This window comes from Rhinoderma darwinii (assembly GCF_050947455.1).
Source record: "Rhinoderma darwinii isolate aRhiDar2 chromosome 2 unlocalized genomic scaffold, aRhiDar2.hap1 SUPER_2_unloc_45, whole genome shotgun sequence".
Taxonomy (NCBI): domain Eukaryota; kingdom Metazoa; phylum Chordata; class Amphibia; order Anura; family Rhinodermatidae; genus Rhinoderma; species Rhinoderma darwinii.
In genome coordinates this window covers 37,484-60,183 of record NW_027461713.1, presented here as the reverse complement: position 1 = coordinate 60,183, position 22,700 = coordinate 37,484, and the positions used below count along the sequence as shown (strand labels likewise).

At 42.3% G+C, this 22,700-nt stretch overlaps 1 protein-coding gene and 1 long non-coding RNA gene across 2 annotated transcripts; both read right to left on the bottom strand.

Moving 5' to 3' along the window:
* Positions 1 to 15,668: 15,668 nt before the first annotated feature.
* Positions 15,669 to 16,882, bottom strand: LOC142677668 (uncharacterized). The gene is made up of 3 exons (XR_012852610.1): positions 16,798 to 16,882; positions 16,096 to 16,177; positions 15,669 to 16,006 (listed from the first exon to the last, which is right to left on the bottom strand). It is a non-coding gene; the product is annotated as an uncharacterized LOC142677668 (long non-coding RNA).
* A 220-nt stretch (positions 16,883 to 17,102) lies between these two features.
* On the bottom strand, positions 17,103 to 20,687 carry LOC142677670 (phosphatidylinositol polyphosphate 5-phosphatase type IV-like). Its single transcript, XM_075847280.1, has 9 exons — positions 20,330 to 20,687; positions 20,135 to 20,237; positions 19,855 to 19,946; positions 19,507 to 19,631; positions 19,110 to 19,229; positions 18,570 to 18,665; positions 18,296 to 18,457; positions 17,648 to 17,763; positions 17,103 to 17,243 (listed from the first exon to the last, which is right to left on the bottom strand). The coding sequence occupies exons 1-9, from the start codon at positions 20,578 to 20,580 to the stop codon at positions 17,103 to 17,105; spliced, it is 1,206 nt and encodes a 401-aa protein (XP_075703395.1). The 5' UTR covers positions 20,581 to 20,687.
* Positions 20,688 to 22,700: the final 2,013 nt, after the last annotated feature.

Genomic DNA, 22,700 nt, shown 5'->3' with positions numbered 1-22,700 from the left:
CTGTAACAAATAAATGGCCACCTTTTTGTACCAGGTTTTAGTTTTGCGTTTTACTAAATAGGGCTGTAAAACCTGGTCGCTTAAATCCACCCCCCCCATGTACTTGTTATATTCGGACACGCTCACTGGTTTGTGCTTGTCCGATGTTGCCCCCCTTTCCCTCACTGCCACTGTTCCTGCGGTATGAATCGTGCTTAGCACATACACATCTTTGCGATCCCTGAACTTGACCGCCAGCAATTCTTCAGATGCATAAGCACAGGAGTCCCCCTTTACCATGCGCTTCCCCACTAATTGCTGTGGAAAACCAATTCGGTTTTTGCGCATGGTACCACATGCCCCAGTCCTTGCAGCATGCAAATGCCTAAACAGGGGCACACTAGAATACAAATTATCACAGTACAGGTGGTACCCCTTGTGAAGCAGAGGCTGCATTATCTCCCACACGATCTTACTGCTGGTGGAAAGATCAGGGGGGCATCCAGGAACATTTATTGTGCGGTCCCGCCCTTCATAAATCCTGAAGGCGGTGGTATATCCTGACCCGCTTTCACACAATTTGTAGAGCTTAACGCCATATCTTGCCCTTTTGGAAGGTAGATATTGGCGAAAGCTAAGTCTGCCATGAAAGTTGAGGAGGGATTCGTCCACACTTACATTCTGCTCAGGGGTGTAGAGTTGCAGAAATAAATTATTCAGGGAATTTATTAGCGGTCTTATTTTGAACAACCGATCCCGGTTTGCATCGGTACTTGGGGGGGCCTGTGCGTTGTCATTGAAGTGGAGGAACCTCATTATTGTCTCATAACGAGACCTGGGCATTACTGCAGAATATACTGGGGTGGCTTGGGCGGGTCTTGTTGACCAGTAAGACCTAATGGAGGGCTTTTTGACAATACCCATATTTAGGGTGAGCCCCAAAATTTTTTTTAATTCCTGCAAATTGGTGGGCGTCCAATCTCTGGCATGGGTGGATGAAGGTTTCTGCCTTATATATTGCGTGGCATATAAATTTGTTTCGTGGACAATCTGATTTAGGATGTCGTCCGTTATAAATAAATGGAAGTAATCCATTTGGACAAAATTTGTATTGTCCACGGTTATGCCAGGAGTGGCCGTAAATCCGTGGATTCTAGGCCCAAAAGATGGGGCAGGTGCCCATACAAGAGCCTGGACTGGAGGGACCAGGCTCTCCCGTGCCACAGCGCTACTTGGCCCTGCGCTTTCATGTTCTGCAGTTTCGACTGCATCAGGGACAACGTCCCCTGAAGATGAACCTGAAGTGACGCTGTCATCGTCACTACCTAAAACAGGTTCCATCTCGGATGCCATCTCTGATGCGGTCTCCGACTCAGACCACAGCATGGCGTATGCCTCCTCGGCGCTAAACAACTTCCTCGCCATAACGTAACTAACACTAACACTAACTAAACAAATTTTTTTTTTTTTTTTTTTTTTTATAAAACACACAAACTAACTGCTATATATATCTACACTACCGCTAACAAAAAAATAAACCGCTATTGCTATATATATTATATATATGTGGATATATATATAATTATATACTCCCTACCTGCCTATTCTAATAGAATAAAAGAAAGAAAGGTAGATAGATAGAAAAAAAGATAGATGGATAGATAGATTGTATAGATAGATAGAAATCTATCTATACAGAGAATGTTTTAGAGTGTAACTGTATTTTTTTGTAACTGTAACTGTAATCTTCTGGCAGCAATTCTCCCGAGTCTCTTCTTCTCCTCAAACTGAAACAATGTTTGAGGAGAAGAAAAGAGGCAGGAGATTTACTGCCAGAAAAGTCAAAATAAAACAAATGTGGTCGCTGTGATAGGTTTTCACAGCGACCACATGTTCAGGGACCATCAGATTGGTCCCTGATACTCTGCCCAGTGCCCAGAGCTGTTGGTAACAGCGAGGGCACAGGGCTGTGTGCACGCGATCGCGTGCACACTGTTTTATAAGCAGGAATGCATGTGATCGCTGTGATTGGTTGTCACAGCGACCACATGTTCAGGGACCATCAGATTGGTCCCTGATACTCTGCCCAGTGCCCAGAGCTGTTGGTAACAGCGAGGGCACAGGGCTGTGTGCACGCGATCGCGTGCACACTGTTTTCTATGCAGAAATGCATGTGATCGCTGTGATTGGTTGTCACAGCGATCACATGTTCAGGGGCCAAAAGATTGACCCCTGACATTCTGCCCAGTGCCCATGGCTGTTAGCAACAGCCAGGGCATAGAGCTGTGTGCACGCGATCGCGCGTGCACAGTCTCTGAAGTGCGGCCGTATATATACTATACGCCGGACTTTAGAGACCCTGACCGCTGGCCGTATATTTACGGCCAGCGGTCGGGAACCTGTTAATTGAATACGACATTCAGGACTTTGTTAATTGTAGAACAGCGGGGGTTGTGTATTTGATCACGTGTCCATGCCCACTGAATTATGTAGGTAAGACCATTCGGCAATTTCATTGGCGTATTAGAGAACATGTAGGGCACGTGAAAAATACAAGTGATACCCCCGTATCCAAACATGTACATGAGAAAAATCAAGGAAACGCTGAATGTCTTCATTTTCAGGCAATAGAATTGGTGTGTCCACCTAAACGAGGTGGGGATTGGGACAACTTGATCCTGCGAAAAGAAGCCCAGTGGATCTATAGGTTAGCATGTATACAACCAGATGGGCTAAACGAGCAGATAAATTATACATGCTTTATCTAAACTCATATCTATATGAGTCCAGTCATTTATATATTTGCCTATCCTTCTGTATTGGTTTTGGGGCTTTATCTATGTCTATCTTCTAGGTTCCCCAATACTAGTGGTTAATCAACTTGTGATTAATCTACTGGTGGTCAATTTAATACCTTTCTTAATTCACTTCCTATAGTGCCGGATTACTTATGCATGGATTATAGTGGTGTGCCAGGACGCTGTCTGGAGCTGGGCAGCGTCCTTTGTTCCCATAGGAATAGGTTACTCCTCCTTCTAGATAGGAAAGGCTTGAGGCTGCAGCCAGATACGCCCCGTTCCCCTACTCTGCGCATGCGTGTATGGTGGATGTGTATGGTGGGCATGTCACATGACGCGCCCGGCATTAAATATCCGCAAGTCACTGCTTGCGCATGTGACGATGATTGGTCGATATGGGGGCTTGGCCTCAGCATAGGGGGCGGAGTATAAGTTATATATACTCCGAGTCCAGAGAGAAGCGTGCCGCTAATATGAATGTGAGTACGCTTTGTGTTTGTGCATATGGAATGAAATGTTTGCACAATTTAATGTTGCTGGCTTAGTAGCTAGCTCTATAATGAATAAGACCCCTGATGAAATGTTGAGATAGAAACATGTAGGTTCAATATGAGAAGGGGAATTTAGCGTAGGTGGCAGTGTTATCGATATCTTTACCCTGACACTGTGGTTCTCAGGAATCCTTTTCCTGGTTACTCCAGTACATGTCTGGGAGTGATTCACTGTTACACCAATGTTTAAACGTTCTAACACCATATATCATACGAAAATATTCATTTTGCAGGGTTTACAATAGAATCAGTGAATAAAATATAAAATCATTTTCAAATAAATTTTTGAGCACATTGGGCTTTTGTCACGGTGGTGAATGTACCCCTGATTTTAGCGAGATATTAATAAAGTATATACATTTTACTCTTTAGTCACAATCAGTGAATTGGGTGGCGAGCTGATCTGTGATTCTGGCATTCTTTTCTATAAAAAAAACTTATGGCGTTCACCATGCAGGAAAATGAATGTTAAAGTTTTATAGTTGGGGACGTTAAGGAAGCGGCGATACCAAATACGTGTACTTTTTTAATGTTTTCAATTTTTTCCTATAATAAAACTTTTATTATGGGAAAAAAGGCGTTTTTTTAGTTTATGCAACTTTAAACTATTTTTTTTCAAATATTTTTTTCTACTAGGGGACTTGAAAGCCTGAAGACCTGATCGCTATTCGAATACACTGCACTACATACATAGTGCAGTGTATTAGACCTGTCAGTCATAAACTGACAGCAAGCTTATTAGGTCCCGCATCTAAGCAGGTCCTAATAGGCTTCTGTACTTGGCAAGCAGTAGGCTATTGTTAGGCCTACAGTTGCCATAGCAAACATCGCCACCCCCGCAATTGCGTCACATGGATCCAGATAGCGTACAAACCAACCAAATGCTGCAGTTGCAATTGACCGCATCATTTAGGGAGTTAATTGCCGGAGATCAGACCTCAGTCTGGTCCCTGCCGCTACAGGAGAGTTTCAGCCCATTGGTTATGGTGCAGGCTCAGCTCCATGTGTGCTGTACGTAGAATATATGGTCCAAATCCTTCATCTGCCACGATGAGAAATGGGGCAGGAGGTCCAGTAGATCCAGGCAGTTGTCTCGGTTCTGGAACGGAGAGCTGTTTGGACTGAAGCCGTTCACCCATTCTGGAAGCCCTGAAGATGCCAGTATCTGAAGAGCTCCCATAGGCCCCTATATCTACAATTACAAACTGGTAGTTGCTGTCAGCCAAGGCGAACAGCATCACCAATAAATACTGCTTGTAATTGAAATCTAGGTACCATGAGTGAGGTGGCTTCTTCACACTAATGTGTTTACCATCCAGTGCGCCAACACAGTTGGCAAACTGTGATTGTTGGTAAAAGCCCTCGGCAATCCGAAACCAGTCTTGTGCCTTGGGCTGTGGCATCATCGTCGCTCTCAGTCGCTGCCAGATGACTTCGCAGGTAAGACAGATGATCTGTGAAATGGTGGAACACCCAAGTAGAAATTCAAAATGCAGTGATGCAAATGAGCTCCCTGTTGCCAGGAATCTGTGAAAAAAATATTTCGAATAATTAGTGCTAGCAGTACCAGGGTGACATGGTGGCAATGGGCAAAGGCTACAACCAGGGTTATATAGTACTTGTAGCAGAGTGACATGGCGGCAATGGGCACAGGGGCAACTACGGTTATATACTACTTGTAGCATTATGACATGGCGGCAATGTGCACAGGGGACAACTACAATTATATACATACTACTTGTAGCAGGGAGACATGGCGGCAATGGGCACAGGGGACAACTACGGTTATACTACCTGTAGCAAGGTGACATGGCAGCAATGGACAAAAGGGACATTTGGTGTTCTTACCTGAGAGAAACGATGAGCCGTTCCTCCGAGATGCACCGTCGGTCAAAGCTGGAAATCGACATGTAGCAGAAGTTGTGAAACTTGTCCGGGTGCTGCCGCAGGTCTGCATACAGGGTATGGAAATGCACCTTTCTGGGCTGTTGGGAGACAATGGGGTGAACCCAGTACCTCCTCCTCCTCTTCGGTTCTTCTTCCAGCATAGCTTACTGTCCGAATCGCCGAGAGACGAGCCAGTCCAGAAGAGCATGAGAGCATGAACCACACGTGGGTAGTGCATCCTTGCAACGAAAGAAATGCCAGAAACCAAAGTTATATCAGCCGAGGATTCCAACAGAGCTCTCACAAAGCACAAATGCCAGAGAAAATGGTGCCAGAGCGATCATGTGACCTTTTCAAGGGGTTGCGACATAGTGGTGACATCATTTGTAGACTCCCATTTCTTTTTTTTTGCGGATCCGTAAATGCGGATGTACTAAGGATGCATGACGGTACGTATTTGCGGACAGCGTGCCTATATGCGAATGAGTCGCAGATGACTTTGGATGACTAGGGATCCGTATTTGAGTAGAATAAAAGCCATTACAGTCGTGTGCATGAGGCCTTAGAGTCCATGCTGTTTAGTTTACAGACGATTGCTTAGGCTGGATACAATTGTAGCATATTACTATCCATGAGAAGTATTTGGCTTCTTTGGGTTTTCACTCCGTGTTTTCATCCCATTACAGCAAAGGTTAAAACAGAAATTTTAGCACAAAGGATATTATAAAGTTGTATAACATTTTTTATTTTACAGTGATCAAGGTTTATTTGCAGAGAACCCCTTTAATACTTACACCCATATTGTCCAAGATTCATATCCCTACATCAAGAGAATTAGAAATTCTACAAGTTTCAGTGTACCAACTATTCCTGTCCAATAGTGGAATGAGATGAACTGGACTTTACTAAATATATCACGCCATGAATTATTACTTATGTTAACTATAACCTCATATTTAACCCCTGACTTTTACAGTTATTTTTGGTTTTTCATTTTCGCTCTTTCCTCCCCAACTTCCAGAAGCCATAAGTTTTTATTTTTTGGTCCCAAAAAAACGTATGAGGGATTGTTTTTTGAAGGACAAGTTGTACTTTTTCACGGCACCATTTATTGTACCATATTATATACTGGGAAACGTAAAGAAAATATTTGCTTAATCGTATTGTCGCCGCTTGTAAAGGGAGTCTAATATTACATTTTAGGAAACTGATGCTTAACCCCTTCGCGCTCAGCGACGTACTATTCCTTCGTGCTAAGTGCATCGTTCGCGCTCAGCACTGGAATAGTATGTCGCGGGAGGAACGGCCATTTCGGCCGTCTTCCCGACACATACAGGAGCTGCAACAGCTGCTAACTCGTACAGCAGTCGCCGCAGCTCCTTCTGCGGAGACTGATCGCTGTGTCCCCGCTGATTAACCCCTTGGAAGCCGCTTTCAGTAGCGATAGCGGCTTATAGGGGTTAAGCTGCCATCATCGGCCCGCTACACGATAGCGGCTGGCGATGGTGGCTATAGCAACCGGACGCCTAACAATGGCATCCAGCTATGCCATTTATGGAAGCCTTGCTGTCAGTGAGTAGCTGACAGCTGTAATACACTGAACTCCGCATATAGTGCAGTGTATTAGAATAGGGATCAGGGCCTCCTGCCCTCAAGTACACTAGTGGGACAAAGTAATAAAGTTAAAAAAAGTTAAAAAAAAGTTGTGTAAAAATAAGAAAATAAAAGTTTTAAAAGTAACAAAAGTAAAAATCCCCCTTTTTCCCTTATCAGTCTTTTATTATTAATAAAAATAAATAAATAAACAAATAAACTATACATAATTGATATCGCCGCATCCGTAACGGCCTGAACTACAAAAGTATTTAGTTATTTATCCCGCGCGGTGAACGCCGTAAAAGAAAATAATAATAAACCATACCAGAATCACAGTTTTTTGGTCACTTCACTTCTCAAAAAATGGAAAAAAAAGAGATCAAAAAGTCGCATGTACCTAAAAATGGTACTGATCGAAACTACCATTCGTTACGCAAAAACAAGTCCTCACACGGCTTTCCTGATGGAAAAAAAGACAAAAACTGTATGGCTCCTAGAATAAGGCAACACAAAAAGTAAATGATTTTTAATAAAAATTATTTTATTGTGCAAACACCATAAGACATAAAAAAAAACTATAAACATTTGGTATCGCCGTAATCGTATCGCCATGCTGAATAAAGTGAATATGTCGTTTATAGCGCACGGTGAACGCTGTAAAAAAAATAGAATAAAAAACAATAGAAGAATTGCTGCTTTTTAGTCACCACGCCTCTTAAAAATAGAACAAAAACTGTATTCTAGTAGTGCTGTATATCCCTCCGCCTTATTCTAGCACTGTACTGAAACGAGTTACGGAGAAACTCTCCAGGTGGCCTGAGGTACCGCTAATCGTGATGGGGGATTTTAATGCAGTGATGTCTGAAGGGTTGGATAGGTTTCATAGGGGAGGAGGGGGCAAAGAGGAGACCTGACTGCCTTTGGAAGATTAATGGAGGAATTGGGTCTGCGGGATATTTGGAGAGATAAACTTCCAGGGGTGAGGTAGTACTCGTGTGCATCATCCACATTTCAGTCACTTTCGCGAATGGACTTGGTAGCATGCTCAGCTTCAGCAGTGCCGTACATAGCGCAAATTGAATACCTACAGAGGGCGTTGTCAGACCACTCTCCGATGGCGGTGACGATGGAAGTGGGTGTAAGGCATACCAGGAACCCCGGGAATTGGAAGCTGAATGCGTTTTGGCTAAGATTGATAGATGGCGGGGAAATACGGAACCTGGTTAAAGAATATTTAAATTTTAATACTGAGTCAGTGCTGCGAGGGGTGTTATGGGATGCCATGAAAGCATGGTTGAGGGGAGTATTCATTCAACATATTAAACAAATGAAAACTAAATCTAGGCAATTGGGAGAAAGTTTAGAGGTTCGGGTGACAGAAACAGAAGGGAGACATGTAGAAGAGGGGTCCGAGGAGACACTTAGACATTGGGTGGAGGCACAGACGTTGTTAAAAAATCACCAACTAACAATGGTGGATAATAAACGATTATTCCTTAAACAGAAATATTATGAAGAAGGGGAAACGACAGGGGAGAATACTCGCTAGGATGGCAAAGCCGCATGGGAGTAATAATTTCATTCATGGCCTTAGGGGGGAGGGGGGAGGGTGGAGACACACACGGGGCAAATCTTGCAAATATTTCAGCGGTTTTATACTGACCTGTATACATCCAAAGTGCATTACGACACACAGCAATTGGACGAGTACCTGGGAAACATTAATTTGCCTACCTTGGGCCGGGAGGACTGTGAAAGCTTGGAGGCACCTATTTCACTGGAGGAGTTGGAACAGGCGATAAGGGATATGGCAAATGAGAAAGCTCCGGGTCCAGATGGGTTACCGGGGGAAATCTATAAGGAATATGGGACGGAACTAGCGCCAGAATACTTGAGTACTTTGCAGGATAGTTTTGACAGAGGTAAAATACCAGACTCCCTATATGAGGCTACGATAGTGGTTCTCCCAAAAGAGGGGAAAGACAGTCAATTACCGGAGTCCTACAGACCAATATCCTTGTTGACATCGAATGTCAAGATTTTGGCAAAGATATTGGTCCTGCGGCTGAACAGGGTGGTACAGCATGTTGTGCATGAAGACCAATCGGGGTTCATGCCCTCCAAATCGACGGCTGTCAACCTCAGGCGGCTGTTTTTAAAACTTCAGGCGACACTGGATGATCAAGGAGGAAGGGCGGTGCTAACGTTAGACGCCGCAAAAGCGTTTGACTGCGTAGAATGGGGGTACCTATGGCGAGTAATAGAAAAGATGGGATTCGGCCCTAACTTCGTGAAGTGGGTACAGTTGTTGTATGTGGCCCCTAAAGCCCGCATACGGGTAAATGGTGCAATGTCCGAGAAATTTTCACTGGCCCGGGGTACGCGCCAGGGGTGCCCACTGTCACCATTGCTATTCGCCTTGGCGGTAGAGCCACTGGCGTGCCTCATAAGGCAGGAGGAGCATATAAGAGGCTTGCAATATGGAGAAATGGAGGAAAAAATTTCACTATATGCAGACGATATTTTAATATATATGACGGACACTGAGAATACACTGAAGGTAGTAATGGATACGATCACAAGGTTTGGGGAGTTCTCGGGATTAAATATTAACTGGACCAAGTCTGCTCTGATGCCACTTGACACGGTGAATATGGTAGATACTGGAGTGGGACCCCGGATTCCGATAGTCTCTGAATTTACGTACCTAGGGGTTAAGGTGACGGCTAGGGTCCAAGACTATATGTCTTTGAATGTTTCACCACTGCTGCTCAAGGTGAAACATAAGGTGGATGCCTGGAACAGGCTCCCGCTCTCTGCTCTGGGGAGGACTAATCTAATCAAGATGATCCTTATGCCTCAAGTTTTATATATTCTTCATAACTCCCCAGTATGGATACCTAAGCACTGGTTCAGACGATTGCACAATCTCTTTCGGGATCTGGTCTGGAAAAAATGGGTTCCAAGGATTAAATTGGAGAAATTGCAATTGCCTAAAGACGAAGGGGGGGGTAGCGCTGCCAAATGCCTGGATATATTACCTGGCTGCCCAGAGCCAACAATTTAAGGGGTGGGAGGACACAGAGACCTGGGGCTCCAGTGCACGTTTATTGTCATATTTGGGGGGAGGACTCAACCCACTAGAGGGTCTGGAAGCGCATACCTTTAAGAGATTGGCGAGTGCTAAACCAACGTTACTCCTGATACATAAAATATGGTGGCAGTGCAAACAGATACTGGGAGTGGGAATGTGTACCAAATATACTCCCCTATGGCATAATCCGGTCTTGTGGGAATTATACCAATTAGAGGGCATGCAAAAATGGGAATCGGCAGGGGTTAGGCGATTACAACACCTGTATGATGATAACGGGCTGAGATCATTTCAGCAGTTGAAAGACCTATTTCCACTGGAGCACAATATGTTTTACCAATATTTGCAGATCCATCATGCCCTACAGGCGCAGGCGCATGTGGTGGACCTGACGGTCTGTGCTCTTGGGGTCCTAGAGTATGTGGGACGGGCTGACACGACCAAAGGCCTGATCTCAATGGCGTACAGGAGCTTACTGTCCAAACACTTGGGAAACCCAATGGTGCTGGTAAAAGCGAAATGGGAACAGGATGTCGGTCCATTGACCGAGGAGGAGTGGGAGGAGATATTAGCGTCCACATGTCACTTAACGCTCAGTCTGGCGCAGAGGAGATCACAACTCTTCCTGATACACAGAGTGTACCGCACCCCGTGGGTATTAAAACAGATGGGTATTAGAGCGGATGCTAAATGTCCTAGGTGCACGGAGGAGAAGGCAGACATATTGCATATGTTTTGGTCATGTGAGGCCCTGAGGACCCTATGGGGGGAAATATTGGACCTGATAAAGCAGGTGTATGGTCGGGAATTGGCGGCAGACCCTAAAGTTATGTTGTTGGGAGCGGTGGGAGAATTGGAGAGTGACAGAATGGCAAGCCTGGCAATTGCCAAGATATTATATCAAACGAGGAAATGCATTGCTAAACACTGGCTGGACGCGGAGCCACCAAGGATGAGGGAAATTGTAGGAATGTTGAACTATAATATCCTGATGGAGCATAAGATATTTTCTAAAAGGGGCACGGAAAAAAAAATTGAGAAACAATGGAGCAGATGGTTGGCCTGTCCTGAGGTGCTGTCACCTGAACTGAGCAGACTAAGTGCGAGAGTCGTCTGAGGAACTGGAGGTGATAGAGTCTGGAGCAAAGAAGGGGTGGTGGGGAAACTTGATAAGAGACATGTACTCTGACCAGGAATGGTACTAGAAACAAAGGGCGGAGATATAGTGGGGGGCTGTGCAGGGAGGGGGGAAAGGGGGGAAGTTGGGGATTTCCTGATATGCTGTCACTATTGTATACGATGTTGGAAAATTGTAATGTGAATGTTAATGTGTTATTTCATTTCTGTGTTCGTATCAATAAAATTGGATTGTTTTAAAAAAATAAAAAAAATAGAACAAAAACTGATCAAAAAGTCACATGCACCCCATGAAAACTACAACGAATTCCTCAAGGGGTCTAGTTTCCAAAATAGTGTCACTTTTGGGGGGTTTCCACTGTTTTGGCACCACAAGACCTCTTCAAACCGGACATGGTGCCTAATAAAAAGGAGGCCCCATAATCCTCTAGGTGGTTCTTTGCTTCGGAGGCCGGTGCTTCAGTCCATTATCACACTAGGACCACATCTGTGATATTTCTCTAAACTGGAGAATCTGGGCAATAAGTATTGAGTAGTGTTTCTCGGGGTAAAACCTTCTGTTTTACAGAAAAAAAAGGAATAAAAACAATTTTCTTACAAAAAAACAGAAATATGTAAATTTCACCTCTACTTTGCTTTAAATTCTTGTGAAACACCTAAAAGGTTAATAAACTTTCTGAATGCTGTTTTGAATATTTTGAGGGGCCTAGTTTCTAAAATGGGGTGTTTTATAGGGGTTTCTAATATATAGGCCCCCCCAAAGCCACTTCAGAACTAAACTGGTAACTAAAAATAAAAAAAAAGAGACTTTTTCTTATACCATACCCCAATGTACTGTATGGCCGTGTCCAGGATGCGTTATGAGGCAATACTTCGCTTCTAACATTATACTGATAATGAGCAGCGCCCACCCCGAGATGACCCCAGTTTTGACCGTTTGTATAAACGGAGACCCCTATTAGACCATTTTAGTGCCCGGTTTTCCAAAGCATACACCCCCGAGAATTGTATTTCTATTGATGAGTCCCTGGTCCATTTTAAAGGGAGGCTTCAATTCCACCAGTACCTGCCGTGTAAGAGGGCAAGGTATGGCGTGAAGATGTATAAGTTGTGCGAGAGTGCATCAGGGTATACTTACAAGGACAGCAGTATTCAGCCCTTAGAATGCCTCCCCTTACTGGGAGTTAACGCAAAAATTGGGTGGGATTTGGTGCACCCACTGCTGGACCAGGTTTACCACCTCTAACTGGATAATTTTTATACCAGCGTCCTACTCTTCAAGTGCCTCGCTTCCAGAAGTACTGTGGCATGCGGCACTGCTAGAAGAAATCGGAGAGGCCTCCTGTGAAGGATTTGCCTGACACAGCTTCTGTGTCAACGCCCGTGGTTAATAAGCCTGCATCTGTGTCTAGGTCTGCTAGAGTGACTCGATCTGCTACCACTCAGGCTGGTAGGCTGAGGAGTGGGAGAGCCTATCGCAGCCTGGCCATACGGTTCTAGCTCCCGCCCTTGGTCTACTTATAACTTAATTTGATGCTTGTCCTTTGCCTGTGATTCTCTTGTTTCCTGGCTCTGCTGTTCCTGCTGTTACCATTGACCTCTGCTTCATATTGACCCTGGCTTGACTGACTATTCTCCTGCTCTGCATTTGTTACCACGTACACTCCTGGTTTGACTCGGCTCATCCACTACTCTGTTGCTCACGGTTTTGCCGTGGGCAACTGCCCCACTTCCCTTTGCTTTTGTGTACCCTTGTCTTGTTTGTCTGTCGTGCACATATTGAGCGTATGGACCGTCGCCCATTTGTACGCCGTCGCCTAGGACGGGCTGTGAAAGTAGGCAGGGTCTGAGTGGCGGATAGATTAGGGCTCACCTGTCTGTCTCCCTATCCTGACATTACACCTCCCTAAGACACTGCTTGGGCAAACAAGAAGGGGTGGAAGCAGGGCACATTCTAGCAGCAACATATTGTGTGTTAAGTACAAGGACAAGAGAGATGTCGTTGTATTGACAACAATACATGGCCATACCAGTGCCCATGTACCTGTACGAGGTACCAGTACAGAGAACCCCAAACCAGACTGCATCCTGGACTACAATAGGTACATGGGAGGGGTGGACTTGTCAGGTCAAGTCCTGAAGCCCTACAGTGCCATGCGGTGTGGTATAAGAAGCTGGCCATGCACATCATTCAGATTGCATTGTACAATGCGTACGTACTACATCGATGTAAAGGCCAGGCGGGAACTTTCCTGGAATTTCAAGAGGTGGTTATCAAGAACCTAATCTTTAGGGACCATGAAGGGGGGCACCAAGTACTTCTGGAAGCAGGGCAACACGCATCGTACCAGGGCAATACTTTCCAGGAGGAGTTCCCCAAACTGGCAAGAAGGGAAAAAGTCAAAAGAAGTGCAAAGTCTGCTATAAGAGGGGGATAAGGTAAGACACAATATATCAATATAACACGTGTCCCGATAAACCAGGGCTCTGTATGAAAGTGTTTTAAAATGTATCATACGTCCGTTGATTTTCAATCTACCCCAGTTTTACTTACCATGATGCACTCCGCACAGCTTATCCCGCTCATCTTTACACTCTGGGCCATGCTGTGTGCCCAGGCAGCTGTTAACATCCACATGTAGGGTATTGCTGTACCCGTGAGAACCCACATTACAGTTTATGGGATGTATGTCTCCGGTGGCGCATGCTGGGCACAATATATCGGACACTGAAATGGCATATATGTATAGAAAATTGCAAATCTCACTCTGCACTATCTGCTGCGCATTATCTTTTAAACAATACCTGTGGGGTCAAAATGCTCACTACACCTCTAGATGAATGTCTTAAGGGGTGTAGTTTTTAAAACGGGGTCACTTCTCGGGGGTTTCAACTGTACTGGTACCTCAGGGGCTTCTGCATACATGACTTAGTACCAGAAAATCCCCAGTAGGCCAAATGGTGGTCCTTTCCTTCTTAGCCCTCCCATGGGCCCAGTTTATCACACATTTTTTTTAATTCACAGCCCATTTCAAATAAATTCTGAGAATAAACTGTGGGGTCCAAATGGTCACAACACCCATAAATGAATTCCTTGAGGGGTTTAGTTTCCAAAATGGGGTCACTTCTGGTGGGTTTCCATTGCTTTGATACCTCTGGGGCTCTGCAAATTCGACATGGCACCCGAAAACCAATCCAGCAAAATCTGGACTCCAAAGAACACATAGCGCTTCTTTCCTTCTGAGACCTCCCATGGGCCCAAACGGCAGTTTATCACCACAAATGGGATATTACTGCACTCAGGACAAATTGGGCAACAAAATGGGGCATTTTGTTCCATGCGAAAATAAGAAATTTTGATCAAAAATGACATCTTATTGGAAAAAATTTCATCTTTTTAATTTCACAGCCAAATTCAAAGACGCTCTGTGAAAAAACTGTGGGGTCAAAATGGTAACAACAACCATAAATGAATTCCTTGAGGGGTGCAGTTTCCAAAATGGGGTCACTTTTGAGGGATTCCTACTTTTTTGGCACCTCAACACCTCTTCAAACCTGGCATGCTGCCTAAAATATATTCTAATAAAAATGAGGCCCCAAAATGCACTAGGTGCTTCTTTGCTTCTGGGGCTTGTGTTTTAGTCCAAGAGCACACTAGAGCCACATGTGGGACATTTCTAAAAACGGCAGAATCTGTAAAATACATATTTAGTAGTGTTTCTCTGGTAAAACCTTCTGTGTTACAGAAAAAAATAGAATAAAATTAAATTCAGCAAGAAAAATGAAATTTGCAAATTTCACCTCCACTTTGCTTTAATTCCTGTGAAATGCCTAAAGGGTTAAAAAAAACTGTCTAAATGCTGTTTTGAATACTTTGAGGGGTCTAGTTTTTAAAACTGGAAGTTTTGTGGGTGTTTCTAATACATAGGTGCCTCAAAGCCACTTCAGAACTGAACAGGTACCTTAAAAAAAAGGCTTTTGAAATTTTCTTAAAAATATGAGAAATTGCTGTTTATGTTCAAAAAATCATGCCAATCTAAAGTAGAATTATGGGAAATGTGAACTAGTAAATATTTTGGTTGGTATAACCATCTGTTTTACAAGCAGATGCATTTTTTACTTTAGAAAAATTCTATTTTTTCTAAATTTTCTCTACATTTTGCAATTTTTCACTAATAAACACTGAACATATCAACACAATTTTACAGCTAACATAAAGCCCAATGTCTCACAAGAAAACAATCTCCGAATCGCTTGGATAGGTTTAAGCATTTCGACATTATTACCACATAAAGTTAAATATGTCAGATTTGAAAAATGGGCTCTGAGCCCTAAGTCCCGAACTAGGCTGCGTCCTTAAGTGGTTAAGCAACTATCAAATATATCAATGTTTTACATCTCCTGTCACTCTTTGTCCTACAGTATATAATCCAGTACATATGGCGGCACGTTCCATACACTCTGTATTGTGTACATATGATACAATGTCCTGTCACCTACCACTGGATTAAACGCGATGTCACACAAATAGCGCTGTGAAGGGTCGGTTAGGTGAAATGTATACACTGTGTTAAGTTGCAGCCGCGCACATAACAATTACCAGTCACACTTATGCATTGATGTTAAAGATTTATTTAAGGTTTTTGTGGATCAAAATATATAATGGTAAAGATGATGGTAATACAAGATCCAGCAAAAACTACGGTATATGTCACAGTATATACTGTAGTATCAGTAAGGGGTGGAAAATCTGGATTCCACAGACACAAGTAGAGATGACATATTGTCCTGTTCTGAACCTGGTCTTCTGGGTGATATTGATGCCCTGGTGACCACATTGATGTCTCTTCTGTGACAGATGTTGTAGAAATGTTAAGTCTCGCCATTGGAATTCTTGTAAGATGGCGGATTCTGCCCTTGGTTGTTATTGGTGTTGATGTTCTGTTGATATCTGCTGACTTGTTCTGGGGGGAGAAGCACACAACCCTATTTAATATTGATCATTCAGGCTGCTTGATAAATATAGAGAGGGGACACATCCAGAGGAACTTACCTTTCTATCAGCATTGATGGTGGCTCCTCCGTTGACAGGGAGCGCTATTCTCGCCAGATGTACTGCGGAATTGATGTTTATGCTGCAAGACAAATATTTGCTATTAATGTTCTATAATGTGTGTTTCTTAGCAGACACAAAATCTAGAAGACTTTTTAAGGTGATTTGAGGTAAATACATTTCTTAATTGATCCTTGGCGTCACACTACAAACCTTGAAGATGGTTGATGCAAGCAGTGGGTCTGACCTAGAGCTGCGCTCTTCAGCATGTTACGGGAACTTTCTGATGTTCCGATGTTTTATGCCCCGGAGATTGTAACTGTTCCTTAGGAGTCCTGCAAGATGCCAAGTAATGTCTTCCATCAATAGCAATGTTCCTTGTATCCATCATTTTTGCTTAGAAACTAATGCATCATAAAATCCAGTTGTTCCATCCATTCAGATGACAGGTTCCTTTAGGAAACTCATTGTACTATACTACATACATGCTTACAGTTGGGGAAGTTGTTCCCCAAAGCCCACAACCTTCATTCAGAAATGAAAACGTGTCTGAATACAAGGAGTTGGAATTTTAAGATTGAAAATACTTATTTACACTTTAGTTAAATTAGTTGATAAAATAAATTACAGATACAGAGGAAAACCTAAGAGATGGAAGAACATTTTCACCGCAAACATAATAGACAACTACAAAGCTCTTACCTGTAAGGACATGAACAGATGCAGCTACTTTTTTTGTCCTTTCCTCCTAATGCCCGTTACATAGATTTTACGATCAAAGCGTCCACCAGCCAAGGGGATGCTGGAATGAGAAATATATTTATGTAAGACATATAATAATGTTAGCAGGTAACCACACTTTGCTTAGTTTCACATCCTATAATCCTCCAGTACTGTTACCAAGGTGTACAGCCACCTGCCCCAAAGTGTGAGCTCTGGCTATAAGGACCATGTAGTAATGACGGCTACTGAAAGTATCATACGAACAATATGGAGGAAAACATGACTTACTCATCTGAACCGGGCCTGATCTTTACTTCAAAGATGCCAAAAACAGGTCGGTGGTCTGAGGTCTTCAAAACAGGGCAAGAGTCGTATCTCAGGACTCGCACATCTCCCTCACATTGGCTTTTAAACAACACCCTGTCCTGTAGAGGTCATGAAAATAACAAATATCATTAGTGAAATCATATTATAATATATTATTAAACTGCAAAACAACACAGACCTAAATGTTGGGCCTACTTTATTTATATTGCAGAATATTGAGACTTTATTGCATTTTAGGTTTGACTTGGTCACACAGATTTCATTAAATAAGTATCCTTGACCCATACTGGGCAACGACATATTACACTGGGAAACTGTGATGACAAACTCACTACATAAAAGTAAAATTAACTGAAAGCTTTGTTCATAAGAAATTACTCTTCCAGCTATAATAATAACAATTCATTACATTGGGGGAGGGGATTCATTATATAATGGGTGCTCTGGCCCATGGATTCTATTGTCTCTCAAGCTCTGTAGACCTGGAAATAAGATATCTTACCGTATATGATGGAATTCTCTGCTTTGCTGATGTATCATAGGTGTCTTTGCCAATGTCAAATTTATATGTAGGAAGGAAATCAATGGTGTGCTCCTTGAACCCTAGAAATATGGACCCTTAAGTTGAAAGAAAAAAAAGTTGTCAGTATTAAAAAAAAAAAGGAACAATTGATAATTTTAGCACTATATAAGAATTTGGGGAACATATCAACCATCATGTCAGTGATTTGTATTAATCTGTGGAAGTGGTATTAAAGGGGTTTTCCAACTTCTGACAACTGATGACATACTCACCAGATAGGTCATCAGTACATGATCTGTGGTGGTCCGACACCCGGACCCTGCACTAATCAGCTGGTCCGGTGCCTTTGAGCACCGGATGTACATGTCGGATGCAGTTGGCGCCGGCCACGGAATTGCAGCCGAGCTGCAGTACTGCAACTCTGCTCCTATTCAAGTGAATAGGAGGCAGACCTGCAGTTATGCATCATGGCAGCTATGCTATGTAAGGAGCCAACTGCTTCCGGCTCCGTAAATAGCATTGTGTGGCATAACATCCGGTGCCCGCAGGCCACTGGAGCAGCTTAACAGTGCAGCGTCCAGGTGTCGGACCCGCACCGATGATATACTGGTCTACTAGTAAATATACCATTGTTCTTGGCTTCATTCAGATGGTCGTGTTTGAGGAGACTGGACATATCTTTTCCTTGGATCTTCTGCAGAAGAGATTCCACATTTTTTCTGTCCTCTTTAAGTTGAAAATTGAGGTCTCCAAACCAAAACACCCGATCAAAGCGGCTGGTGACGTCCACTGTAGAATAAAAATAAATAAAAAAATTATAGCACATGACTGCATTAGACTCAACGGAGACAAATAGAGAGATAAAAGGATCCATAGGTTCAACCACATAAGTAATACTCACAGGCATTGGAGTTGATTCTTTCCGGAATAATTTGAGGCAGACGGAGACCCTCAGTGATGGTTTTATAGTCCTGGATCCTCTTGTTGACTGCCCCAACTGCCAACAAAAAAATACATATTAGCAGTGGCGGATGATCATATGGGCGGCCCGAATCGCATATTATTTTCAAAAAAACACATTGCAGCGCGCCACCGCCGCTAATGGAGAGGAGGGGTGGGTGTGAGGGATTATACGGCCGCACCGTCCGCCCTGCTGCCTCCCTGAGGGGGAGGCGGCGCAACTGAAACCAGCCGCCGCCACCCCCTCCTGCACTAATTGTACCTGCGTGTATCTGTATTACTGGCCACTCACAACATAGAATGAGATTGATAGATTAGAAAAAGTTTGATCAAACTGGAACAAACCTTTTATTTTTACCAAAACATTATTAGTACAGATCTCTTGATATCATCCCATATATTTCAGTTAATTATCAAATAGCAGCAATTTTATACAAAGTAAAACTGTACATGGTCATATATTAATATTGTAAATACTTACATCTCAGATGTGAATTAATAAAAAGGAATGATGTTCCAAAGACGGTGAAGGCAACTCCCAAGGCTCCTTTAGTTTTCACATGGTGGAATAGCCTGGTTGTTACATGGGTGTGCTCTACCTCTGTATAAGAAATTAAACACAAAAAGACAGGTCAGTGGTTAAGAGTACTACTTGCAACAATGGAATAGAAATTATTTCCAATTAAACTATGGAAATATTACTAGAACATAATTTCATACTTTGTAACTGTGGTGTGAACTTTTAGATCTCCAATACTCAGAAGTCAAGAATCTGAGAGCCAAGCTCTTAGGCATCTAATTCTAATAACTAAATAAGATGTTCCAGCTAATGACTACATTCAAGACTTCTTATGTAGATGTAGGAATGTGAATCTTACCTGAGCAGAACCAGATTAGTTCCCGTCGAACAAAGATGGTGAGATACAGGACTCCGAGCCCGGAGGAGTGGTATAATACATAGTGTGGTCCAAGGGTCTCCTGTAATTTTATCTCCCATTCCCGTCTACAAGAAGACACAATTTCAGATTTACATATTAATAAATGACACAAGATTAAGATACTCAACTCATCTGTATCAACACTCCATATAATAACCTCTGGTGTTGAATTTTGAAAATTAAGGAGTGATAATACAATAAGTAGAGCATTGAGAGAGAATTTGTATCAGCCGACCTGCTGTCCATCTGCAGTCATAGGCTGGTGTAAGACAACCTGAGAAGACTTACCTGTTTGGACATCCTTCCTGAACGCCAATAACATAAATGTCTTTCGTATCATCTGATGGTAACAGCAGATCCTCCACATTTTGCGGGTAATCCTGTTCAAAATATACAAACATTAATATTGTATACAAAGAGCGCCAACTCAACTGACATAGGGTAGAATATAACCTGTCTATGTAATATTCAACTACAAACTAAAGAGACATGGTTACTGGCCCATTTCATCCAACTTGAGCTCGGGCACACTGATGGGTCACAATAAATATTGTACATTACTTCTCACCTTTCCCTCCATATTCCAGGTGGCAACATATAGTCTCAACCGTCTATCTGGGAAATAGCGATCCAGTTCTCTAGCGCCGATCACAGCGCTGCTGCCAAAGTTTCTGTGAAGATATGGGGAGAATTAAAGATCTAGTGACTGTTATACCACAGCTCTGGATATCTGAGCAATGTATGAGAATTATTAGTTACATACCTTTTACGGATATTTTTGGAGCGCAGGCGGGTCAGCAGGCTGAATGCGCTCTTCTTGGTGTTCTTTGACGTAATGTCACAATATTTGCTGTGACTAAGATCGCTGGATTTTTCATCTGCCATATCTTTGATGACAGAAAACTTCTGGAGCGAGATGTTAGGCTCCTCCATAGTTGGTATGTCTCCCATCAGATTTCCTTTATCAGGAATTTGGGAGACGTGATATTTCTTAGATTTTTTCCAAAAGGGCATGGTTGTTTAATGCCCGGGTGCAAAACTGCACCAATGTCCTTGGTAGAAAACCAGGAGACAGTCAAGATAGAATTTGACTAATCGCCTCTAGTTCTCCGAAAATAGGACAAATCGCTAACCGTATAAGCAACACAGTAAGTAACACAGTGTCAATCCAACAGCAAGACCTAGAAAGACCAGAAAACTATAAGGGAGTCGTTACTTGTGATGAAACTAGCTGGAAAAATTAGTTATTAAATAGGGTATTCCTATAACAGAATATTGTCAATCATAAGTGTCAGAGGATCACATGACTTGGGGTCTTGGACCTGGGAGCCCCTGTTGATAACATTGTATTAGGTTTGGAAGCTGAAACAATGTATTGGTTGTTAAATTGACCATATGGCATTTTAAAGGGTTGAATTTTTTTTTATATTAATTGATAACCAGAATTTAGAACCTAAGTAATTGGAGTTAGTAATAAATACTTTTTATTGTTAGCTTTTTTATTGTTATTATTATTATTATTATTATTATTATTATTATTATTATTATTATATACATAATTATTAATTTCAATTGTTAATAAGGACACGTTTCCAGGGAATTAGCACTATCCTTCTACAATTTAGTCTGACAAATGCTATTAGACTGTTTATTCCTGGACTTACTAATATTTTATTACTAAAAATTTTTTTTCAAAAAAGCAATACTCCTTATAATCATTTATTTATGTACATGATTCAAACATCAAATAGTTTAAATCTTGTAATAAAACCAATACTACCATAGACGCAGTAAGAAACACGGCTATCTAGACTCATCTCAAGACATCACAATAGCAGCACCTGATGTAGGTTGGTTGCATAGCCATACCAGCTAATATTCAGGATTGACCTGATATATAAATAGTATAGTCTACAGACAGAAAACCTAAAATTCATAAATATGAATTCCCTTATAAACATTTATTATGAGAATTACTGGTGTTATAAACTGGAGGGTGTGATAATAAGTTCCCAGAGATTCACATTCTTTGCTTTGTGGTTGCTTTATGAATCTACCAGCAGAATACAGACACCAATTTCTGTCTGCAATCTGCATTCTGTCTATGGAGCAGATGTGACAGGCCACAATATTGCTATTTAAGCAATTTCCTAGTGTATAAGTATGCCAAATAAAAAACACAAATAACACGACAAACACTAGAATTACATGTAAGAATCCAATATTCATAAAGAGACTGATAGATGAGACTGTTCTAGAGACGTAGCAATGATAAAGTACTTACCGTACCGATCACATCCACCTGATAAATGACAGCCCTCTGGCCAGCACTATACTTTATACCTAAGCTCGGTGACATCACAATAGATATACACTCGGTACACTACAGTATATGGCCAAAAGTATATGGACACCAATGGTTGAGACACTGATGTTGGGCAAAAAGGTCTGGCTCGCAATTGCCTTTCCAATTCACTCCAAAGGTTTTGTTGGGATTGAGGTCCGGGTTCTGTGCAGATACGCAAGTTCCTCCACATCGAACTTGTCAAACCATGTCTTTAGGGACCCTCTTTGTGCACAGGGGCACAGTCATACTAGGACAGGAAAGGGTCTTACCCAAACTATTACCACAAAGTTGGAAGCATACAATTGTTTAAAAGTCTTATTAACCCCTACTGGAAAAATGGGGATTTAATCCAACCCCTTACAAACAATCCAGACCATTATACAAACTTCACTCCATTTTATAATAGGCACTATACAGTCCAGTAGGTAGCATTTCCCGGGCAGGCACAAAACGCAAATTCGTCCATTAGATGGCCAGATAGTGAACCGTGATTTATTACTCAACAGAACATGTTTCCCATGCTCCAAAATTCAACGGCGACGTGTTTTACACCCATCCAGCTGATTCTTGGCTCAATAATTAGGAGAGGTGTCCAAATACTATTGGCCATATAGTGTAGGTGGATTACCTAACTACACTCGTTATAACTTACAGATCTTAATATGGCATTTTCAATGGCTTTTACATGTTTTTTTTATATTACTTGATCAAAATTCTGAATTTTATTACATTGTGTTAATTTATGGAATTCTTTTTAGGGAATTTACACTAATATAAGGACTTACTA

Excerpts from the sequence above, each read along its gene's own strand:
- LOC142677670 (XM_075847280.1), bottom strand. The coding sequence starts at position 20,580 with ATGCCCTTTTGGAAAAAATCTAAGAAATATCACGTCTCCCAAATTCCT. Across the intron at positions 17,764-18,295 it reads GAATGAAGCCAAGAACAATG|GGTCCATATTTCTAGGGTTC; the intron begins GTATATTTACTA and ends TTTCAACTTAAG. Across the intron at positions 17,244-17,647 it reads AGAGAATTCCATCATATACG|GACAGGGTGTTGTTTAAAAG; the intron begins GTAAGATATCTT and ends TGACCTCTACAG.